Below are 20,610 nucleotides of genomic sequence, written 5' to 3' on the forward strand. Positions count from 1 at the left end.
CTCCCCACTGCAAGCAGTTCACGTCCTGAGGCCTGCTATTCCAAGTGCCACGGGGTCAGCTGGGAAGGGGACAGGCCCTTTTGTCTGGGGTCAAGACGGGGCCAAGGGGATGTGGCCACCACAGCTCTGGCTCCCAGCATCTCTGGATTTTTTCCTTAGAAAAGCCCAGGATGTGGTTCTTACTGGCCCCATTGAAGGTGGCGTCAGACAGACCGTTGAGCTTGAGATCGGCAGGAACTCTGCATGGAATGAGGCTGATCTGTTTGACGGGGGCACTGGCCTGGGGTGCTGGATGGGGCCGTGGGTGTCTGCCCTCCGGGGGGCCCCTTGCTGTCCAGAAAGCAGCTCTGCTCAGACAGGCAGTTGGGGTTCCCAGTCGGGGGCCTGGCTCCCTGTCCAGAGCAATTTCCCAGCTAAAGACCTGCCAGGAAGAAAACTCCAATCAGCCTTCAGGATGCTACAGCTTGGACTGGGGCAAAGTTGGGACTCTGAGCACATTCAGCCTCACCTCCCATCTTCAGAGGGAGCCCTGAGGACCCAGCCTGGGTTGCGGGCTAGCCAGGGTGGCCTTCCCGCTTCAAGCTGGGGCCTTCAGTGTATCCCAGGATGAGCTTGGGCAACTCACTTCTCTCTGAGCTCCAGTTTCTTCATCTGCAAAAATAGCCAGGGGATTGAGGGAGGCCTCCAGCTCTAAAGGCTCTGGGAGCTAGCAGCGACCCTATCCTGGGGACCCCTGCGTTCAAAGCCTGGGTTGGGGTTGAGGGTTGTACAGGGGCTGTACCCCAAGCTCATTAAAGTGGTCTCACGTTCTCTGTCCTCAGTGTTGTCAGGACGTATCTCTACGGGTCCTCTACCTATGAGGAAACTTCCGTGATCATCCCCATTTCACAGATAAGGAGGCAGGCTCAGAGAGGACAGGCAACTTACCCAAGCCCCCACAGGCAGCAAGTGGCAGAGCCAGGGACCGTAACCGAGGCTGCCTGACGTCAGGCTTTCCCAGCTGTGTGTCAGGGAGCCTGATGATAGTGTATAACACAGGTGGCCCTTGCCTTGCATGGCCACCTGCCTCCCTCTGTTTGTTTGGGTGGAGGTGTGACTGGGACAGGACAGGTGGTGGGAGAGGAGAGGTCAGGGGATGGAGAGGCCAGCCTGACGCTGAGGTTGACGGTGCATAGGCCAGGTCTGGACTCTGGGGGGGGGGTGGACGGAAGATGGTCTATAAGGACAGGGGTGGGGATCGAGACACGGGCTCGGGAAATGTCAGGCAGCTGTACCAGAAGCAGCCCCTTTTCCTCTGCCATCCGGACAGGCGGGAAACCCCCAAGGGCTGAGCTCCCCACCTGGGGGCAGAGGTAGGGTGGGGAGGATGTTTGGATATGGGATGGGTCCCTGGTTTGGGGAGGGCTCCGGCCTGAGGCCTTTCCATCCAGGCCCTGGCCTGAGCCCCCAGCCCTGTTCTGCCAGGTTCATGGGGGTGGGGGGGCTGACAGCTTTATCTTTGCCTTGTGATGGTGGCCAGTGGTTTCCTGCCAACAGCTCCTGTTTCCGGAGGCCCAGCAGGGCTCAGGCGGAGCCAGGAGGGGCAGAGGGGCTGGGCCTGGGTGGCCCTACCAGTCCCGCCCCCATCTATCTTTGGGAATTTATTTGTCCAGGCGCAGCTGGCCCACAGTGCATTGCCTGCCAGGGGCCAAGAGCTGCTCTGATCACCCAAGGAGTCTTCCTCCCAACCCAGGTGCCTCCAACTGACCTCTGACTCCTGACCTCTGGCCCTGTCCTGCCCTACCTAAGGGCCTGGGAAACCCCTAAAAGTTCTGCTGTAGACGTGGGTGTTGACGCCTGGCTCACCTAGAGAGCAAAGGCTGTGCCGGGGCTCAGCTCTCAGCCCCCCGCCTGGCCCACCATGGCCCGGCGGCTCCAGGATGAGCTGGCTGCCTTCTTCTTTGAGTATGACACTCCCCGAATGGTGCTCGTGCGCAACAAAAAGGTGGGCATCATCTTCCGCCTGATCCAGCTCGTTGTTCTGATCTACGTTGTTGGGTGAGTCTGGGACCCTCCCTGCTGCCCTCTTATGCCAGCCCCCCAGCTGGCCTGTCCTCCAGGCTCTGGGATGCCTCCCGTGACCCCAGGGAGCCCCTCTTTCTCTCCGTTGGTTGTCCTCCTTCCTGACAACCCACGGTGCTATCGAGCAGGAATGGGGACCTGCTAACTCGCTGTCAGGAGGGGACACTGAGGCTGAGAGGGGAAGCTCTGTCCTGGGTCATCTGGTAAACGAGCCAAAGCCGCTGGGTTCTGAGGAACTGACTCAATGTTAACGGTTCCGTCAAGTGGTGAGCAGCTTCGGAGGCCAGGGCCCCCCGGGAGCCCCCGTCAGCGTCCCTTTACCTCTGTCCTCCCAGCCCCGCCAGGCCGGTATCCAGAGACAAAGGCCACAGCCCATCTGACAGGCCCTGCTCCCACCTGCCCTGCCTAAATGAGAAACATCCTGGGATATTGGAGACCCCTGGAGCAGAGAAGCCCTCAAATTTGGAACACTTGGTGCCTTCATGGGGGCATGTCAGGCAGAGGTTGGAGGTCATTCTGGTCCCAGGGATGACAGCTCCTTTCAGGGCTTCTTGGGACCTGTCCCATTGTCCCAGGAGTGCAGGGGCAGAAGCATGGTGGGACTCCCCTGCAGTCTGGCTGTCCTGGGGACCATGCTAGGGCCATCCTCCTGAAATCAGTCTGGCTGTCGTGGGAGGCAAGACAGGCTTGGCAGGGGCTTGCACACTAGTGTGCCTGTGCGAATACACGTGTGTGTGTGGTATGTGGATGTATGTGTATCATACACAGGGCTCTGTGTAGGTACATGTGCCCTCATGTGTTTAAGCATGTGCCCAGTGAGTGTGGCTGCTGGGTGCGTCCCTGGGGCTGGGTGCCCACATGTGCATGCCCTGTGGCTGAGGTGGCTGGGTGTCTGATGCATGTACCCCTGTGTGCATGGGGGGGGCATCATGTCCACTCACAGTGACTCGGCAGAGGGCTCCTGGAGGCCACTGAGGGGGGCTCAGCCCCTGACGGGGGGTTTGGGGGCACCCAGCATTACCAGCCTGACTTTGTTGTATGAATTTGAGGGCCAGGCCCTGCCCGTCTCGTCTCCATGTCCCCACTTTTGCTGTGGGACCAAACCAGGACTGCTGACTGGAGCCTGAACAGAGCCCTGGTCCTTCCAGGGTCCCCCCAAAACTGCCTTCCCTCTGCCTCACCTGGCCCCCAAGGCTTCGGAGCTGGTCAGGTGGAGTCAGTGCCAGGACCCAGCCCTCTGACACATTTTGGCCTCTGCTTCCCTCCTCCTTCACAAACTGCAATGTCATTTGAGCTTGTGAGGTTCAGAGAGGAGCAGTGGGTTTCCAGGTCACACAGCAAGTCTGCCCCACGTCCCCGTGAGAACTGAGGACTTCTGACCCCCAGGCCTCGGCTCTGCCTTTTCCTCTCACAAGGGCTCTGAGAACCTTCCGAGTGGGGCACTGATGGTGTGATGCCAGGCACAGGACAGGCCTAAAAGCCCACCATTACCCATTCTCCTGATCCTCTGGGGAAGACAGGGGTTGGCTGCTCACCCCTCACCTGCCGCGGCTGGGAGAATGGTGTCCTCACTGTGGCCCCTACGGCTCCCTATGTCTCCTTTCCAGTCAGCACTGAGAGCAGCACCAGGCCCTCTTGTGTGTTAATCACAGACTGTCAGAGGGAAAGGGACAGTTTCCCACCCCACCCCTAGCTGCAGCATATGCCCCAAACCGCCATCCAGTCCTGCACACATACCTTCAGTGACAGGGACCTCACTACCTCCCTCCCGCCCGTCCTCCCTCCCAAGACAGTCTACTCAGTTTCCAAATGGATGTGGCCTCCTCAGCATCCGTGAGGGTCCGAGGCACTGAGTGATTTAGCCTCGATCTCACAGCTAGAAAGAGGCTGGACCAGGATTTGAATCCAGCTGTGTGGCTCCAAAGTTGCCTTGATGTCCTGGGAGGGAAACATACTCAGGGAGGGGGACTGAGGGCCCAAGTTACATAGCAGAGGATGGAAGGCAGAGTCCCCAGCAAAACCTCCCAATCCCACCCTGAAGCCCTGGCGTGCACAACTGTTTAGGCTCTGACTCCTGCTGTCTCTGGCGCCCTCAGCTGGCCACTGTCCACAGCTGCACTGACCACGCGGCTAAGTGCCCACAGCTGCAGAATGAAATCATCCTGGACTCGCTCTTCCTCTCTCAGGCCTAAGTTTCCCAACTGTTCCATGGAGCAGGGGTGGGGGAGGAACCCCTCTAAAGACGTTGCACAAAGGCTCAACAATTTCTCTACTGAGGAAGGACAGCCTTTCTTTAATTAGTCCCCCCACCCCCCGCACCGCACACACACCTCTTTCCAAGGCCCCTATTGATCAGTGTCTGGTCCTGTGGGTGTTGCAGGGAGAGAGGGGAGCATAGGAGAAGAGCCAGACTCCCGGACCACAGGCACAGCCCAGGTGGGTGACGGGCGGCCACAGCGACCGAACTGGACAGAGGGACAGACATTGGAGCACAACCACTCAGATGAACAGAGAGGCTTGAGACTTAGAAATGGAGAGAGAGAGTTATTGAGACAGAGGCAGAGAGGCTTAGATGCTGAGAATCTGAACAGTCTCTGAGGAGGGGAACTGAGGCTGTGTTTTCTATCTGTCACACTCTTCCGGGAAGTCCAGGGCAAGTGGAGGGAGCAGGTGGCTCTGGCAGGCTGAACAAAGACTCTTTTTGGCTCAAACTCTGGTGGTTAATTTGTAGTTAGAGCTGTCTCCTGGGCAGTGATGAACTCTCCGTAAGTGGAAGTATGCAGGCAGTAGGACTGTCTTCTGTGATCTAGAAGGCCTATACAAGGGGTGTGCTGAGACCTGTCCCTGCCTGGGGGGGCTCTGGTCTGCGGAGGAGAAAGGTCTAGCTGCAGCACACAGAAGGATCCTAAGGGGATTTGTGAATGCTGCTTAGAAAGGGGAACCTGGGAAGTCTTCCTGGAGGAGGGGACACAGTGATGGAACAAGGCCTTCAGCCCGTCGTCCTCCCCACCCCCCGCCATCCTCTTCTCACCTCAGTCCTCACCCCTTCCCTGAGCCCCAATGGAGCTCTTTTTTTTTTTAAGTACTTAGTTTATTAGTCGTCTCATGAAAAATCTGCTCAATCACCAGTCACTGACGAATCTTTACTCCTTCTGGCATCCAATCTTTACCTCACGTTTTGCCAGCACCAGCATTGGCCTTTGCAGTCCCCCTAACTTTCTTCATTCTGTGCTTGCGTTCCTTTCGCTGTTTTCTTGAGGTCTTTTTCTTCTCACACAGGCCATGTCTCGCAAGTCTATGTTTGGGTTCATTTTCCTTTGCATAATCCAGGGAATCATAAATCATGCCAAAGCCAGTTGTCTTGCCACCACCGAAATGGGTTCTGAATCCAAATACAAAGATGACATCTGGTGTGGTCTTGTACATTTTGGCTAGTTTTTCCCGAATTTCTGTCATAGGTACTGTTGCCTTCCCAGGGTGAAGGACGTCGATGACCATCTGTTTCCGTTGAAGTACTCTATTGGTCATGAACTTCCTGGTCCGAATAGTTACTGTGTCGTTCATGATGGCAGCGGGCCTTCAAGCAGCCAGGGGGAAAAGGGCCCAATGGAGCTCTTGAAATCACGTGCTTCTGAGCTCTGTTAGCACACTCTAACCAGGGGTACGGACAGATACAAATTATTGCTGGGAAATGCATCTGGGGACATTTCTACAGCATCTTCTCCACACCTAGTGTTGTGTTGGGCTCCATGGACAGAGGTGGAATAGAGGTTGGACAGCAGGAGAGGGAGAAGATGAGGATGAATTAGCCAGAGCTCCTTTGGTTCCTAGTGATGGAAACCTGATCAAACTGAATTTAAAAGGAAGAGTGGGGATATTGATTGGTTTATGTAACTGAAAAATCAATGCAGGCTTCAGGCCTGGCTGGATCCTCCCTGATGAGGGCACAGGAGAAGCAAGTTGTAACTCTCGTCTAGGAGACGAGGCATTCAGGTTGGTCCTGTTTCAATTCTCCAATGGAGCTAACCAGCATCTTCTCCTCTTCTCGGCTCTACTTTCCTCTGTGGAGGCTTCATTCTCAGGCAGGTTCTGTATCCTCATAGTGGCAAAGTGGCCACCAGCAACAACAGACTGACATCCCACCAGCTCAGCCACCCCCAAGGCACAAGCATGTCTCTTTCTCCAGAGTTCCAGCAAAACTCCCAGGTCCAACTCTTATTGGCCTACGTTGGGTCAAGTGCCCATCTCAGAACCAATCTCCGTGGCCTAAGAAATGAATGCCCTGATTAGTGGAGCCTGGTTGTATGCCCACCTGGTCCAGGCACCCCTGCTACAAAGCAGAGAATGGTCAAAGGTCAGAAAAGGAACAGCAAAAGGGTCAGTAGGACTAGGCTGGGGAAGCCTGGGGAAGCCGAGGGAAAGGAGGTAGAGGGATAAGCAGGGGTAAGTGGCTCAGGCCTCTGAACATCGGGCTGAGGAAAATGGGCTATCTTCTGCAGGTGGTGGGACCACAGAAGGGCATCTAACAGGGGAAGGCCCCGGGACAGGCAGGTGCTGGGGTGGGGGTGGAGGCTAGAGGCAGGACCGCTGTGAAGAAGCAGCAGTGATGAAAGGAGAGGATGAGGCTCAGGCAGAAGCAGTGAGCGTGGGACACAGAGGTCATCACCCTGGCAGCCCCTGCACCACGGGTGCCCACTGCTCCGCTTCTGCCCATCATTGCTGCAGGGGCACATGTGCCCGGCATGGTCAGAGTTTCTGACTTCTCAAGAGCCATGTGAAATGGGAATCTAGGGGTGAAAGGAACCTCTTGGTTTTCAAAGGTTGGCGACTCATTCAAAAATTTAAAAACACAAATTGTCAGCCCGACTTATCTGTAGATTGCATGTTGATTAACCTCTGAACTTGGCCCTAGCTCTGAACTTAGTCTCTCCCAGGCCTGGAATCTGGTCTTGATCACCCCTGCCAGGCTGCTGTGCCCCATAGCACATGCCAGGCCTGGTCACCTCCTTCCAGGGGTCCGTGTTACACCCTGTGTCCCACCAGCCACAGGACCTGTCCTCCCAGCCCTATACTGGAGCTGCCCCACTGTCTGCCCCAGCTCCTCTCAGCTTCCCTACAACAAACCCCTCTGGGTCCTTAGATGAAAGCGGAGGGAGGACAGGAAGGATGGGGGGACCCAAAGAATGTGGACATGTAGGAAACGGAGGGTGTGAGGATAATGCGCAAGTTTTGGGCCTGAGAATGGCGTAGGGCCGGCACCGTCCTCCACGACAAAGGCACCCGAGAAACAAGTTCTGTGGGAAGATGAGGCATTCGGTTTGGTCCCACTGAATTTTTGTTTTGAGATATAATTCGCATACCATAATAGTCACCATTTAAAAATATACAACTTGGTGGTTTTTAGTAGAATCACAGATTTGTGCAACTACCATCTCATTCCAGACATTTCTCGTTACTCCAAAAAGAAGCCGCGTACCCCTTCATAATCACTCCCCATCCCCCTTTCCCACACCCTACTTTGGCTACTCTGGACATTTCACATAAGTAAAATCATACCATGTGTGGCCTTTTGTGTCTGGCTTCTTTCACTTAGCATAATGTTTGTGAGGTTCATCCGCGTTGGTTGTAGTGTATCAGTAAGTACCTCACTCCTTTTTACGGCTGAGTAATACTCCACTGCGTGGCTATACCACATTTTGTTTACCCATGCATTGGTTGATGGACATTTGGGTTGTTTCCACTTTTGCTTCTTATAAATGTTGCTGTGAACATTTGTGCATAAGTCTTTGTGTAGACATGTGTTTTCAGTTCTCTTAGGTTTATGTCTAGGAGGGGAATTCCTGAGACGAACGGTCGTTCCCCATGTTTAACTTTTTGAGGAACTGCCAGACTGTTTTCTAAAGGGTTGAGTTGAGTTTGAGGTACCTGAGAGATGTCTGGGGTGGGGGGCCAGGATGGGGGAAAGAATGTGTGTCACCAAGCAGTGAGTACTGAATTTTGGGTTGTTTTGTTCCATTCTGCATTTTTAGTGCCTAGGACAGTGCTTGGCACATAATAGAGGCTCAATAAATAACTATCTGTTTAATGACTAAATGAATGCGTGGAATTGAATTTGGGGGGAGGGTTCTGCCTGGGCTGACAATGGAGAACAGGGTGATGGGGGCAGATGGACATTTAAAGAAGAATTAGTGAAGGCGGAGTAGAGACAGTGAAAACGGGAGCATTATTTATGTGCCTCCTGCAGGCTGACTTCTTTAAAAAGAACTCATGGGAACTTCCCCCAAACAATTACCTGATTCTTCGCCTTCCTGGGACCCAGCCCACCCCTCGTGCATGGTAGAGCCTTGTTTATATTTGTTGAATGAGCAGTGTTTCTGAGGTAGGTGCCGTCACTTCTGTTTTACTGAGAAAGCCAGGGCTCAGAGAGGTTTAGTCTTGAGCTCAAAGCCACACAGCTGGTGAGTAGCGGTGCTGATACCTGGACCTTTGCCTCTATGTTCCCAGAGGCCGCTCTCTTGGCCATTGTACTATTCGGCCTCTTCCATGAGGGGCTGCTGGAGAAGAGAGACTCAGGATAGAGTGTTGCTGAGGACAGGTGGAAAAAACTGGAAAGAGAATTTCTGGAAGAGGAGGAACTTCTGAAGATGCCAGTGTCTTTGGCATCAGGTCCTCTAGGTGGCCTCCCCAGGGTGGTGACCGCAAGGCTGGGTCAAGGCGAGCATGGCTCTGGAGGGAGGGGCTAGTGCAATGGTCATTCTATTATTTATTATCAGAACCGAGGTCATCGATGCCAGATTTGACTTCTCCCTTTGAACCCCAGGACTGACAGCCAGGGGGGCAGACACCCAGGAGTGGCTGCAGCAGCCCCACTGTGCATTCTCCATATACCTCTGCTTCCCCCGCCACCCCGTGCCCTCCCCCTCACACACACACTCCTGGCTCCTGGTAGACATGCTGATGCCTGGCTGCTCAGTGGAGGTGGGCAGAGTCCTGGGCTGAGGGCCTTGAGCTTGGGGTGTGCCTCTGACTCGGGAGAGACGCTCCCCAGGCCCCAGTTTTCCCATCTATATTGTGAAGAGTTGGTGTGGGCCAAGAGAGAAGGAAAGGCTGCTAGACATCAGGGGTCGGGGTGCCATGAGGGAGGCCATTGCCCTCTCCTCCAGGGGGTTCAGAGTATGGAGCAGCTCCCACATCACTCCCCAGCAGCTCTTTTGAGCTTGGGCATGAAGTCAGAGGCCATCCTGGAGGAAGGAACTTAAACAGGGTGGGGGGATGGGGGATGCCTTCTCTCCCTGATGGGGCTGGAGGCAGTGAGACAAGCTCAGGACACAGAATTGCAGGCCTTTGTTATGCCTTGTCTGTTGCCATTTGGGACCTGCAGGGGGCAGCAGTGACCATGCTTAGGCTTGGGGTGGAGGGTGGTAAGCTTGGGGGTCGGGTTGGTTGTTCTAACGCCCAGCTAAGGGAGGGGCTTGGAGAAAGAGAGGGGTGGACTACATGAAGTGAGAGGTGGACATTGGTGGGCTGCCTTCCTGGGGTCTGGAGCAGGGAGACAGCCCCTGGAGAGCTAGCGTGACTCAGACTAAGGTCTGGAGCATGGCGTTACTAGGCAAGGCACAGCCGAGGGGGCTTTGAGGTCTGCCGGGAGAGGTGGACTAGGGGTAGAATGAGCGGTGAAGGGGTATAAATATACCTGCCCACAGTCAGACACAGCCACAGGTGCGCTCACAGATTTGCCCTGGAGGTACACAGCTACACACACTGATGGAAAGCATGAACACACACACGCACAGTTATAAGAATCTCCATGAAGTCTTTCCTTGAGGAAGAGAACCACGCCCTGGAGAGAAGTGTTATCCAGGACTCTCAGTTGTAAGCAACAGAAACCACACCCAAACTGGCTTAAATAAAGGAAGGGAGCGTATTAGCTCATGCAACTGAAAAGTCTAGAAGTAGGTTTTTCGTACTTTAGGCGTGGCTGGATCCAGGTGCTCAGACAACATTGTAGGATCCTGCCCCTCTCCATGGCCTGGCCTGGCTTTCCTCTAAGTTGGCTTCGTTCTCAAGCTTGTTCTCTCCGTGAGGTAGCAAAGATGACTAACCCTAGTTCTGGTCTTGTAGCCACTTTGCTTAGCCACCCAGCAGACAGCATGTCTTTTTCCCAGTAATTCCAAGAAAAACCCACTTCCCAGGGCATGTGCCCATCCTTAAACCCATCATGGTTACTAGGGTGATGGAACTTTGATGATCAAGCCTTGGTCATGTGCCTACCCCGTAGCTAGGAGGGAGGTGAGCCTTGCCGAACTTTCCAGATTGAAAGTGGAGAACCCAAAGGAACAGGTGTTCTGAATGCTGGGAAGGGGTGGCCAGAATTTCCCAAGAAAGCCGGCAGGCCTCCAGCCTGAGCCACTCCCACAAGGGCCTCAACTGGGGGCCAGGCTCTCAGCCCTCATGCTCTGCTCAGTGGGAGGACCTCAGGAAGGAAGGAGTACTCTTGGAATGAGGATTGGGGTTCAACAAGCTTGGCCTCCAGACCCCAGAAAATCTTGTTCTTGAAAAAGGATCGCAAGGAGTCCTTCAATGGGTCTCCTCCTTGGGAATTAGTGTTTTCATAGTGAAAAGAATGGTGGAACTTCAGGCACAGGCCAGCTGGGAGACGCAGGTGAAGCTCTCCTGCCTCCAGCCCAAGATGTAGCTTTAGGAGCAGAGTGGCTCAGAGATGTATCTGGAGAGGGAAAGGGAAAAGACTTGACCTGTCCAGCTGATACCAAAACAGGCGGTGGCCCACATACCCAAATGCCATCCTTGAATGACCCCTCTGTCCCCACCCCTCCACAGGTGGGTCTTTGTCTATGAGAAGGGCTACCAGTCCTCGAGTGGCCTCATCAGCAGTGTGTCTGTAAAACTCAAGGGTCTGGCTGTGACGCAGATCCCAGGCCTGGGCCCCCAGGTCTGGGATGTGGCTGACTACGTCTTCCCAGCCCAGGTGAGCTGACTCAGGGGTACACCTTCCACCCATAGGGCCTAGCTCGGAGCTGGGTTGGGCTCTGTCTCACCTCCCTATGGAAACAGTCCAGCTCATGTCTCTCTCTGGGCCTCAGTTTCCCTAACTGTGAATGAAGGGCAGAAGCAGTCTGGTAATCTCACCTCCCTTTGACAGCATGGGGAATGGAGTGTTGTCATGTGGGTTCTAGAGGCTGCTAGGAAAGTCCTTGAGGGTCCTTGGGTTCTTGAGGCTTTTCTCCCAGCTCAGAGCCCTGCCCTGCACTTCCAGGGGGACAGCTCCTTCGTGGTCATGACTAATTTCATCGCGACTCCCAAGCAGGCTCAAGGCTACTGTGCAGAGGTGAGGACGGCTACCCACCCCCCTTCCTCAACCTACAGGGGAAAATAACATGGGAGAGGAGGTCCCCTTGAGTATTGGAGATAAAGCTGGATAGGCTTCCTGCGGGGGCCACAGTGGTGGAATTCCAGGCATAGATTTACACAAAGTATCTGGCCACCCTTGGCAGTGCTGATGCTTCTCTCCCAGCTATGTGCCAAGCAGGACGCTCAGCCTCAGTGCCCGCCCCACCCACAAGCCCCAACCACCCACCTCTTATCAGCCGACATCAGCAATGAGTCAATTGGGCCTAAGCCCAAAAGTGTCCTGGGAGGGCAGCACTGGGAGAAAAAGGGCTTGAGCAAAGATCACCCCAAAGGTATCTGAAGACTCTGCCCCACACCCTCCTTAGGGCCCTGGTGGGGAAGAGGGTCTCTTTTCAGAACCCCAGCCAAAGGGCCTGGGGTTAGCAGCTCTCCCCTCCCCCAGCATCCAGAAGGGGGCACGTGCAAGGACAACAGCGGCTGCACTCCAGGGAAGGCAGAAAGGAAGGCCCAAGGTAAGGTCTGCATCCTCCAATCCCCCTCCACCATCCCTTTCAGCTCCAGGCTGCCTCCACCAGGAAGTCCTTTCTGCCCTCTCCCCTCCTACCATCTTGAACGTGGTTGGCCCTGTCCCCGGCCCAGCCACATTTCTGTCCTCAGGCTCCTGCTCTTAGGCGCCCCATCAATGGGACTCCTAGAGGCACGGCCTGTGGGGGCCTCCTCTGCAGCCCCAGCGTGGGGTGGGCACCCAGGGCTCTCTCCCTCCCTCTAGGCATCCGCACCGGCAAGTGTGTGGCCTTCAACAACACTGTGCAGACGTGTGAGATCTTTGGCTGGTGCCCTGTGGAGGTGGATGACGACATCCCACGGTAACGTCTTGTCCTTCCCGGGAACAGGGAGCAGGATCCCCAAGCCTAGACAGAGGGGCGTCTGGATCCAGAGGGGCTCTGGAAAGAAATAGGCCCCTCTTCTTCCAACTATACCCTCACCCCATCTGTGAAGCCCCGGCCAAAGATCCCCCTGGACCCTGGTTGAGGGACCTAAGAATCCACCGTGACAGCACCCCCCCCCACACACACACCCCCATCCTAACTCCCAGGAGATCCCGTAGGCTCTCACCTGCCAGTGCCAATCCCCGGGGAGGGGGCAGTGAGTGAGTGCGGTCTCCTCTAGCCCTGCTCTTCTCCGAGAGGCTGAGAACTTCACTCTCTTCATCAAGAACAGCATCAGCTTTCCACGCTTCAAGGTCAACAGGTTTGTGGGAAAAGTGGGCAAAAGTGCAGGTGGCTCCCGGAGGCTGTTCCTGCTGGTCTCAATTGCTTCTGTCACCCTCCACGCCTTCTGCTTTCACTCTGGAGGCCAGGCCCCTGGGGAGGGCTGCCTTCCTTCTCGCCAAGGGCTGTGGAATGGGCATTTCTGGAGCCCCTGAGCTTTGGAGCATGGTGGGCACCACCCCAGCTGGCACATTGCTGTTGCCAATGCCCTCTGCCTGTAGGCGCAACCTGGTGGAGGAGGTGAATGCCACCTACATGAAGACCTGCCTCTACCACAAGATCTCACACCCTCTGTGCCCTGTCTTCAATCTCGGCTATATGGCACAAGAGTCAGGACAGAAGTTTAGCACCCTGGCCGAGAAGGTATTGTGCCAGGCGGGTGGAGGGCTGGGCCCCAGGATCATCAGGCCAACAAAAGCTTTTCAGGCCCAGTTAATTCCCCGCCAGCCTCCTTGGTGTGGGCTGAGTTAGACATAGAGGTCTATTGCCTACTATTAGGGGCCTCTGAGGGTCACACCTGTGTCCTCAGCGGGGCCTGGAGGTGCCCAGAATGAATGGATTTGGGCGGATGTTGTCACCTGGACATCTGCTCAGGTCCCACTGTTTTTAAAATATTAGATAAAAGCGGTTTGAATCCCATGGTCCATGGCCCATGGCCCTGAGAAATCCAGAGGCCAAGATTGACACAGTCACTTAGGGTTCCGAGAGGAGCAGTACCTCATAGCACAGAGCTGTCTGACTAGGTTCAGATCCTAGCTCCGTCCCTAAGGAGCAGTGTGACTTTGGACAAGTCCCTTACCTTCAGTGTGCCTGAGCTTTTGAGCCTGCAAAGTGGAGGCAATAATAGTACCTGTCTCATGGGGTTGTCTTGAGGATCACTTGAGTTCACTCATGGGCCAGCACTTCAGTATGGCCTGGCACGTGGCAACCCTATGTACAGGTCCCACGTGGTCTTCATTTTCCTGCTCTTGCAACACCTCTTCAGGGATGGAAATCAGCCCTTTTTCTGTGACATCACACACATATACACAAAAACTCACAACACGTTTGTCTGGAAGAGGGATCAGCAAACTTTTTCCTTAAAGGACCAGAGACTAAATATTTTCAGCTTTGCAGGCCATATGGTCTCTGTTCCAACTACTCAGCTGCTGGAGAGCAAAAGCAGCCACGGATATTAGGTAAATAAATTTGGCCCTGGGGCCTCAGTTTGCCTATCCCTGGAAGGGGTTTACACTGTAGCAACACGCAGGACCAGAAAGCTGAATGTTAGGACCTCCCTGTTCCTAAAAACCCCCATGCCATCCCCACTGAGACCTTCTCATTTATCGCCATCATCTACAGGTACCAGCCTCCCTCCTAGCTGCCCAGCTCCTCACCTGCTCTGACCACTTCCCAACTCTCCTGTTGCTCAGCCCACCGCCACCTGTCCCTGATCCTTACCTAGACCAGAGGAGCTTCGCTTCTCAAGTTTTCTTTTCCCAGTCGGTGTCCCCATAGACTCACTCTTTCATCCAACAACTATTCATTTGCCTCCCACACTATGACTTATGCTAGGAACTTAGGAGTTCCTGAATGAGACAGACCACCCCACCCTATGGAGCTTACAGTCTTAGAGGAGATGGGTTAATAATAAATAATCATATAAAATAAATATATGGTTAAAAGTGACAAATATTCCAGAAGAAAACACAGGGGGAATAACAGGGACATATCTTAGACTGGGGTGGTAGTCAGGTAAGGCCTCTTAGGGTAAGTGACCAAAGAATGAGAAAGAGCCAGCTTTGTGGGAAACTGGGAGAACTGAACGTGCAAAGGCCCTGAAGCAGGAAGAACTTGGTGTGTTCTAGAAATGGTCAGAAAGCTGGAGTGTGATGGGTGGCAGGTGGGGCCAGAGAGGCTGACAGTGCATTGACACTGAAGCAGCTTCTGAGGATCTCTTTTCAAGACAAAAAATGTTCCCTCTTCAAGAGACGGCTGGCACCAACTGTAGGACAACTGTTTCTTGATCCTGAAAGCCCAGATCTTATATGCCTGTGTCCCTGGCAGGGCGGGGTGGTGGGCATCACCATCGACTGGAATTGTGACTTGGACTGGCACGTACGACACTGCAAACCCATCTACGCGTTCCACGGGCTGTATGAGGAGAAAAAACTGTCTCAAGGATTCAACTTCAGGTGCCTACCAGGCCCCCACCAGTGCACCCTTCCTTGGGGTCCCATGGGCTTTTCTCCTCCTAAAACTGTGGGGGTCAAGCCAGGGTCCCTGGGAGGGGAGCAGAGGAGAAGAGGAGCCTGGGGAGCTCCTATCCTCCTGGGACTGGCCAAGCAGGAAGCCAGCAGAGAGCAAGACCTTGGAGCCTGAGCCCCTGCCCCCAACTCTTGGTCCCCTTGAGGCCCACCTAGGCAGGCCTGGTGAGAGAAATTGCTGAAAGCAAGAGTCAGGGTGCGGGTTGAATACAGCATTCCTGGAATGAGGTCTGGGATCCTGCCTGCGGCTCCCCTTCTACATAATGTTGGGGGGCATGGAGCTGTCCTTAGGGACCTCTAAGTTCACCTTCATCCCTGATGCTTTGAGAACTCCCAACCCAAGGCGGTTTTCCATTGTTTCGCCTGCAACCTCACCCCCTCCCCAAGGTTTGCCAGGCACTTCGTGGAGAACGGGACCAACCACCGGCACCTCTTCAAGGTGTTTGGCATTCGCTTTGACATCCTCGTGGATGGCAAGGTGAGTGTCAGTGTGAGGGGCAGCCAGAGACACACTCTGGGGTCCTGTGAGTACTTGTTAAGCATCTGTGGTTAAAGATGACAGGAAGTTGGACAGACTTCATTTAGCTGTTCTATTTCTAATCATGGATGGGCCTGGGTACCATCGAGGGCAGGGCTTCCAGCCTACAACCACACCTCCCCCACTTCCTCCCTGTGTCCAGGAAGGCAGAGCCAAGGTCAAAACCTAGGGCTCCTGACTGCAGATCAGTCAGCATGGAGAGACAGAGCCTGGGCAGCAGGCAGTGGGGCCAGCTGACAGTGGAGTGGGATGCCTCCTTACCCCAAGCCTGGCATTAGGGCTCCTCAGGAAGGCCTTTCCAACCAGGCCCCTTCTGACTGTTAACCCTTCTCTCCCTTGGCGTCACCACCAGGCTGGGAAATTTGACATCATCCCCACAATGACTACCATCGGCTCTGGGATTGGCATCTTTGGGGTGGTAAGTGTTGGGGACGTGTGGTCACTTTGCTGGGGTCAGTCCCTTCTCTTCCACATCCCAGTAGCATCAACACGTCTCTCACTCCATAACTTGACCATAATTGTCGTCCTTATTGAACTGACCCCACCACTCTAGAACCACAGCTTGTCTGAGGAAACCTAGGCCCAGAGCTGGTACAGGGCAGAGGTAGAATGGGCTGGTCTCAGTTCCCTGAGGGGCCTACAGTGCCTCATCTGCCCTCCAGGACCTGAGGTCTCCACAGGGCAGGAGTCAGCCAGGCCCCCAGTCAGTAGGGACCCACGCTTTATCCACCACCTTCCTTCCCCCAGGCCACGGTTCTCTGTGACCTGTTGCTGCTCCATATCCTGCCCAAGAGACATTACTACAAGCAGAAGAAATTCAAGTACGCGGAGGACATGGGGCCAGAGGTGATCAGAGAACTCCCTGAGCTGGGCCTTTCAGAGCCCTCAGGCCGTGTGTCTGTGGTGGGGAGCCAGTCACTCCCAGGAGGCTGACTTTTATCACCCTCAATGCTCACACAGGGTGAGCGCGACCCCGCGGCCACCAGCTCCACCCTGGGCCTGCAGGAGAACATGAAGACATCCTGACTCTCAGCCCTGACTCCTGACTGGACGCAGCGTGAGGCTATTACAGGCAGCAGCCATTAGCGGGGATCCAGCCTAGTCAGAGAGGTCTCCTCCAGAACTTTCCCTCCCTCTCAGCCAGGCAGATACCAGGTTGCCAGCAGTTCAGGGTAGATACTGGGGAGACCTGTATAATTCTGAGCTCTGGCTCCTACCCTGCACCCTGCCAAGAGGACCTCACCCAGCCTCAGCCTCTCCTGCTGCGGAGGCGCTGGGGCTGGGCCGGGCTCCTCTCACACTCCTGTCCTGGAGCTTGTGCTTCTCTCTGGGCCCTCATCCATCCCACTGCCTCGCATATCTAGACCTGTGCTCTCCCATATGGCAGCCGCTAGCCACAGGCGATTATTTAAATTTAAATTAATTAAAATGGAATAAAATAAAAACTTCAGTTCTCAAATTAAACACATTGCAAGTGCTAAGTGGCCCCAAGTGGCTGGGTGGCTGCCGTAGTAGACAGCACAGAACGTTTTCAGCACCACAGAAAGTTCTATTGGATAGCTCTGCTGTGCCCTGTTTTTCAGTGGCCTCAGATTTTCTTGAGGAGCTTATTAATTATGCAGGCCTAACCCAGACCTCCTGAACCAGAATCTCCAGGACTGGCCATGTGATCTGCAAGGACAGCAGACTCCCCAGCCCATTTTAAGGACCTGGGTTTAAAATGGTCTTGATCAGGTATCAGACTTAGCCTGGGCCTGCATCACCTGGAAAGTGCTGGTAGTGAGGAGGTGTCTGGTGTGCTCACAAGCCACTGGGTGTCTCATGTACACACCCCCATGTGCACATTCACCAGAGTGCACATTCCCCCTTCTATCCACACTGTGTGTTTGAACGGCTTGAGCCCTGCAAACAACCATCTGAACACACCTACACCCCCAAGCATAGACACCTGGTCTGTGCCACACCACCTCCATGGGAAATGCTTCTCCCCATGGGCGTCAGGCCAGGACAGCACCTTCAGCCATGAATGCTTACTCAGCTACCTCTGGTCTGGTTGGAGCCTGGGCCAAATCCTGGGCTCCCTGCCTGTGGCCTAGCCCCAGCTCCCAAGGCCTGCCTGGCTCATTCTGAACACAAGGTCTGGGGAAAGCGAGGGGTGGAGTACAATAAAGGGAATGAGGACAAACCTCTGCCTTCTGCACTTTCTTCCCTGCTCTCTGTGAAACTCAGTATCCCTGTCTGTGAAATGTGGGAGTGAACTGAGTGATCTTTGAGGTCCTTCTGGATCTGTTGGTGGGTGGTGGTAAACCGATACTTTGCCCTGAACCCAGCATGGTCAGTGCTGGGGGTCAGCTCACCTCTACCCATAGGCCAGTGTCCTGGCACAGCCCTGATCACTAGAGCTCTTCCCAACCCTCCATGAGCCCCTCTCGTGCTGTAGGACGCCTGGCACTCGGAGAAGCAGAGAACCTCAGGAGTGGACTCATGAAAGTAGAGGTGAGGAAGGAGTTGGCCGTCCCAGGAGGGAGATCTGAGGGGATCCCAAGGAGGGAAGGAAGGTCTTGAATGAAGATAGTGTGAAAGGATTCTCCAGTGGCCCTGCTGTGGGCATGACCTCCAGTCTGAACTTACAGTCAGGTAGGGTCTCTGGGCACCCCCACCACCATGCTCTGTCTGGACCAGTGCTGTCCAACAACAACAACGAAATGTTCTCTATCTGTGCTGCCCCAGAGAGTAGTCACTAACCAACTGTGGCCACTGAGGACTTAAAATGTGGCAAATGCACTCGAGGAATGGCATCTTTTATTTTATTTGGAATGTTTTATTTTATTCACTTTTAATTAATTTAAATCACCGACCATGGTGAATGGCTACCATGTTGGACAGCGTAGGCTAGCCCTTCCCTTCTCCCACAGGCCCTTGGCCTTCTGCTCTCTTTCCCAGCCAAGAACAATCCTTCAGATTTTAGGAGAGAGAAACTCCCTCTTCTTTCCTGCCTTCCTTCTTCAGAGCTACCTGCTTTTGTGCCTCCTGCTCCTTCCCTCCTGAATGAGTAAAGGATTGTTTCTTTGTATCCAACCATTCTACCCAACCCAGGGGCCTTCCAGAAGAGGCTACCTCTCCTCTCTCCCACTCCCCTAGTGGCTCCCCTGTTCTGCCTCCTCCTGGCCCATGATACCGGCGGCTCTGCCTGCTCTCCCTTCACTGTTACCATTCCAGAAAGACCAGTTTACAGTTCCCTCTGTGTCCTACCCTCTGCAGTTGGCCTCCAGCCCCCGCCCCCACTTCTCCTAGATGCCCTTGCCAAGTTACCAGCGGCATCTTTGTGGCCAAATTCAAGCAGACACTTCAGTTGTATCTTGCTTGGCCTATCAATCTCTGACACTGTTGACTAAGCCCTCCTTTGTTGAAAGATTTCCTTCCAGCAGCTTCTAGGACCCACCCTCTCCTGATTTTCCAGCTATCCTGGTATGCAGGGAAAAGACAGGCATCAATTACAGTTCTACCAGGTCAGTATGTGTCCTTGGGAAAGTTGTTTAACTCTCCAAGCCTCCTCTGTGAGTTAGAGATAACAATAGCCTCTACTCAGGTTGGGGTAAGATAAGATATAAAAGGGCCTAACACAGAGCCTGGCACACAGTGGTGCTCTATCCTCTCTTTCACTGGTGGAGGCAGCTTATTGTCCCCAGATATCTATTCTCTCTACAGTGATACAACCCTTGATTCTTGGCTGGGTATGTGGCTGCCTAGAATAAAAGATGCACTTTCTAGCCTCCTCTTGCTGCTGGGCCTAGTCATGTGACTAAGTTTTAGCCAATAGGATGTATGTGGAAGTGTCAGTTCTGGGAACTTTCCTTAAAAGAGAGCTGGTGCAGATCCTTTGTCCTCTTCTTCATCCCACTGCCTAGAACGCATATGTGATGGCTGGAGCTCTAGCCACCACCCTGAACCATGAAGGCGAGTGTCATACCCAAAGGTTGCTGGAGTGGTGAGTGCAAAGAGTCACATCTGGGAGGTCTTTGTGGAGCACAGCTGACATTCCGGCCCAGGACTGTCTTCCCTGAGGCTCTTATGTGGGATTTCTGTTACCTAAGTCAAAATTGATCCTACCTGGTATAGAAATCTTTCCCTCTTAAAAGTGAGTGTTCTGTTCTTGGCCCCTCTTTCATCTGCTCTGCATTATCTCACCCTTTCCCCATGGCTCTCCTTACAACGATGGGTTCTTTCTGACAACTTAGAAAACTGTCTCGCTGGCCCAGCTCTCTTTCCTGAACTCCAACCCCACATATCCAACTCCCTAATTACCATATCCAATTAGTTATTCATTCGACAAACACCTTTTGAGCACCTACATGATATGTCAGGCTATGTGTTGGATGAATCAGGCACAGTCTCTGCCCTCAAGAAGCTTCCAGTCCAGAGGCGGAACAGGCAAGGAAACAGGTGCTCCTTATGAGGAAGTCTCTAGGAGAGATTACTAACCCACACTGGGCAATGAGGAGGTCACAGGGAAGGAAAGGATCCTGGCAGAGGGGCATTGAACCAAGTCCTGAAAGGAGTTAGACAGGCAGATGGTTAGGACTGAGGTCATGGAGGGCTTGATTGGACCTATTCTCAGGGTACTGGTGAGCCATGGAAGATTCCTAAGCAGGAGCTGACTAGTTGGACTTAAGTTTCTGAAAGATTGCTCTGGCTGCCAGGTGGAGAAAAGCAATTGGGGCAGGGCGGTGAAACTGGATAGGGACGGGAGGCCAGTAAGGAGGCTGCTGCCGCAATCCAGATGCAAGATGGTGGTGGCCTGAGTTCAGGGAGGGGCAGAGAGGTGGAGAGAAGTGGCTGGATTCCAGGGCTAGTTAAGAGGCAGCATGGGCAGGGTTTGGTCATCAACCGGCTGGGGCAAGACAAGGGGGAGACCACAGGTTTCTGTTTGTTGATTGAGACAGGAACACAAGAGGCCAGGTTTGGGGGAGGGATATAAGGCTGTCTTGGGCAAGTGGGGGTGGTGAGGTGCCAGGGGAATCACAAGTGGAGAACTTGGCATAAGTGAACCAAGAGTTGATGAGTTTGCTAGTGGAGAGGTGAGGGGCAGAGTCCCTAGGAACAACTCCGGTGAGGGTCAGGCCGT

General features: G+C 54.2%; 2 protein-coding genes across 2 annotated transcripts; one reads left to right on the forward strand and one right to left on the reverse strand.

Moving 5' to 3' along the window:
• Positions 1-1,675: 1,675 nt before the first annotated feature.
• On the forward strand, positions 1,676-17,667 carry P2RX1 (purinergic receptor P2X 1). The gene is made up of 12 exons (XM_081027973.1): positions 1,676-2,037; positions 10,900-11,047; positions 11,336-11,407; positions 11,873-11,942; positions 12,200-12,296; positions 12,601-12,681; positions 12,923-13,064; positions 14,748-14,875; positions 15,335-15,425; positions 15,838-15,903; positions 16,233-16,331; positions 16,446-17,667. The coding sequence occupies exons 1-12, from the start codon at positions 1,901-1,903 to the stop codon at positions 16,509-16,511; spliced, it is 1,197 nt and encodes a 398-aa protein (XP_080884099.1). The 5' UTR covers positions 1,676-1,900; the 3' UTR covers positions 16,512-17,667.
• Positions 5,233-5,625, reverse strand: LOC308489244 (small ribosomal subunit protein eS24-like; the record flags this gene model as incomplete). The annotated part of the gene is made up of 1 exon (XM_081030140.1): positions 5,233-5,625. The coding sequence occupies one exon, from the start codon at positions 5,623-5,625 to the stop codon at positions 5,233-5,235; it is 393 nt and encodes a 130-aa protein (XP_080886266.1).
• Positions 17,668-20,610: the final 2,943 nt, after the last annotated feature.

This window comes from Rhinolophus hipposideros (genome assembly GCF_964194185.1).
Source record: "Rhinolophus hipposideros genome assembly, chromosome: 20".
In the NCBI taxonomy this organism is placed as follows: Eukaryota; Metazoa; Chordata; class Mammalia; order Chiroptera; family Rhinolophidae; genus Rhinolophus; species Rhinolophus hipposideros.

What these genes read in the sequence shown, in the direction of transcription:
- P2RX1 (XM_081027973.1), top strand. Translation starts at nt 1,901, where the DNA reads ATGGCCCGGCGGCTCCAGGATGAGCTGGCTGCCTTCTTCTTTGAGTAT. An exon ending in GTGGATGACGACATCCCACG is followed by an intron (nt 12,297 to 12,600) that starts GTAACGTCTTGT and finishes GGTCTCCTCTAG; the next exon opens with CCCTGCTCTTCTCCGAGAGG. An exon ending in TCTCAAGGATTCAACTTCAG is followed by an intron (nt 14,876 to 15,334) that starts GTGCCTACCAGG and finishes CCCCTCCCCAAG; the next exon opens with GTTTGCCAGGCACTTCGTGG.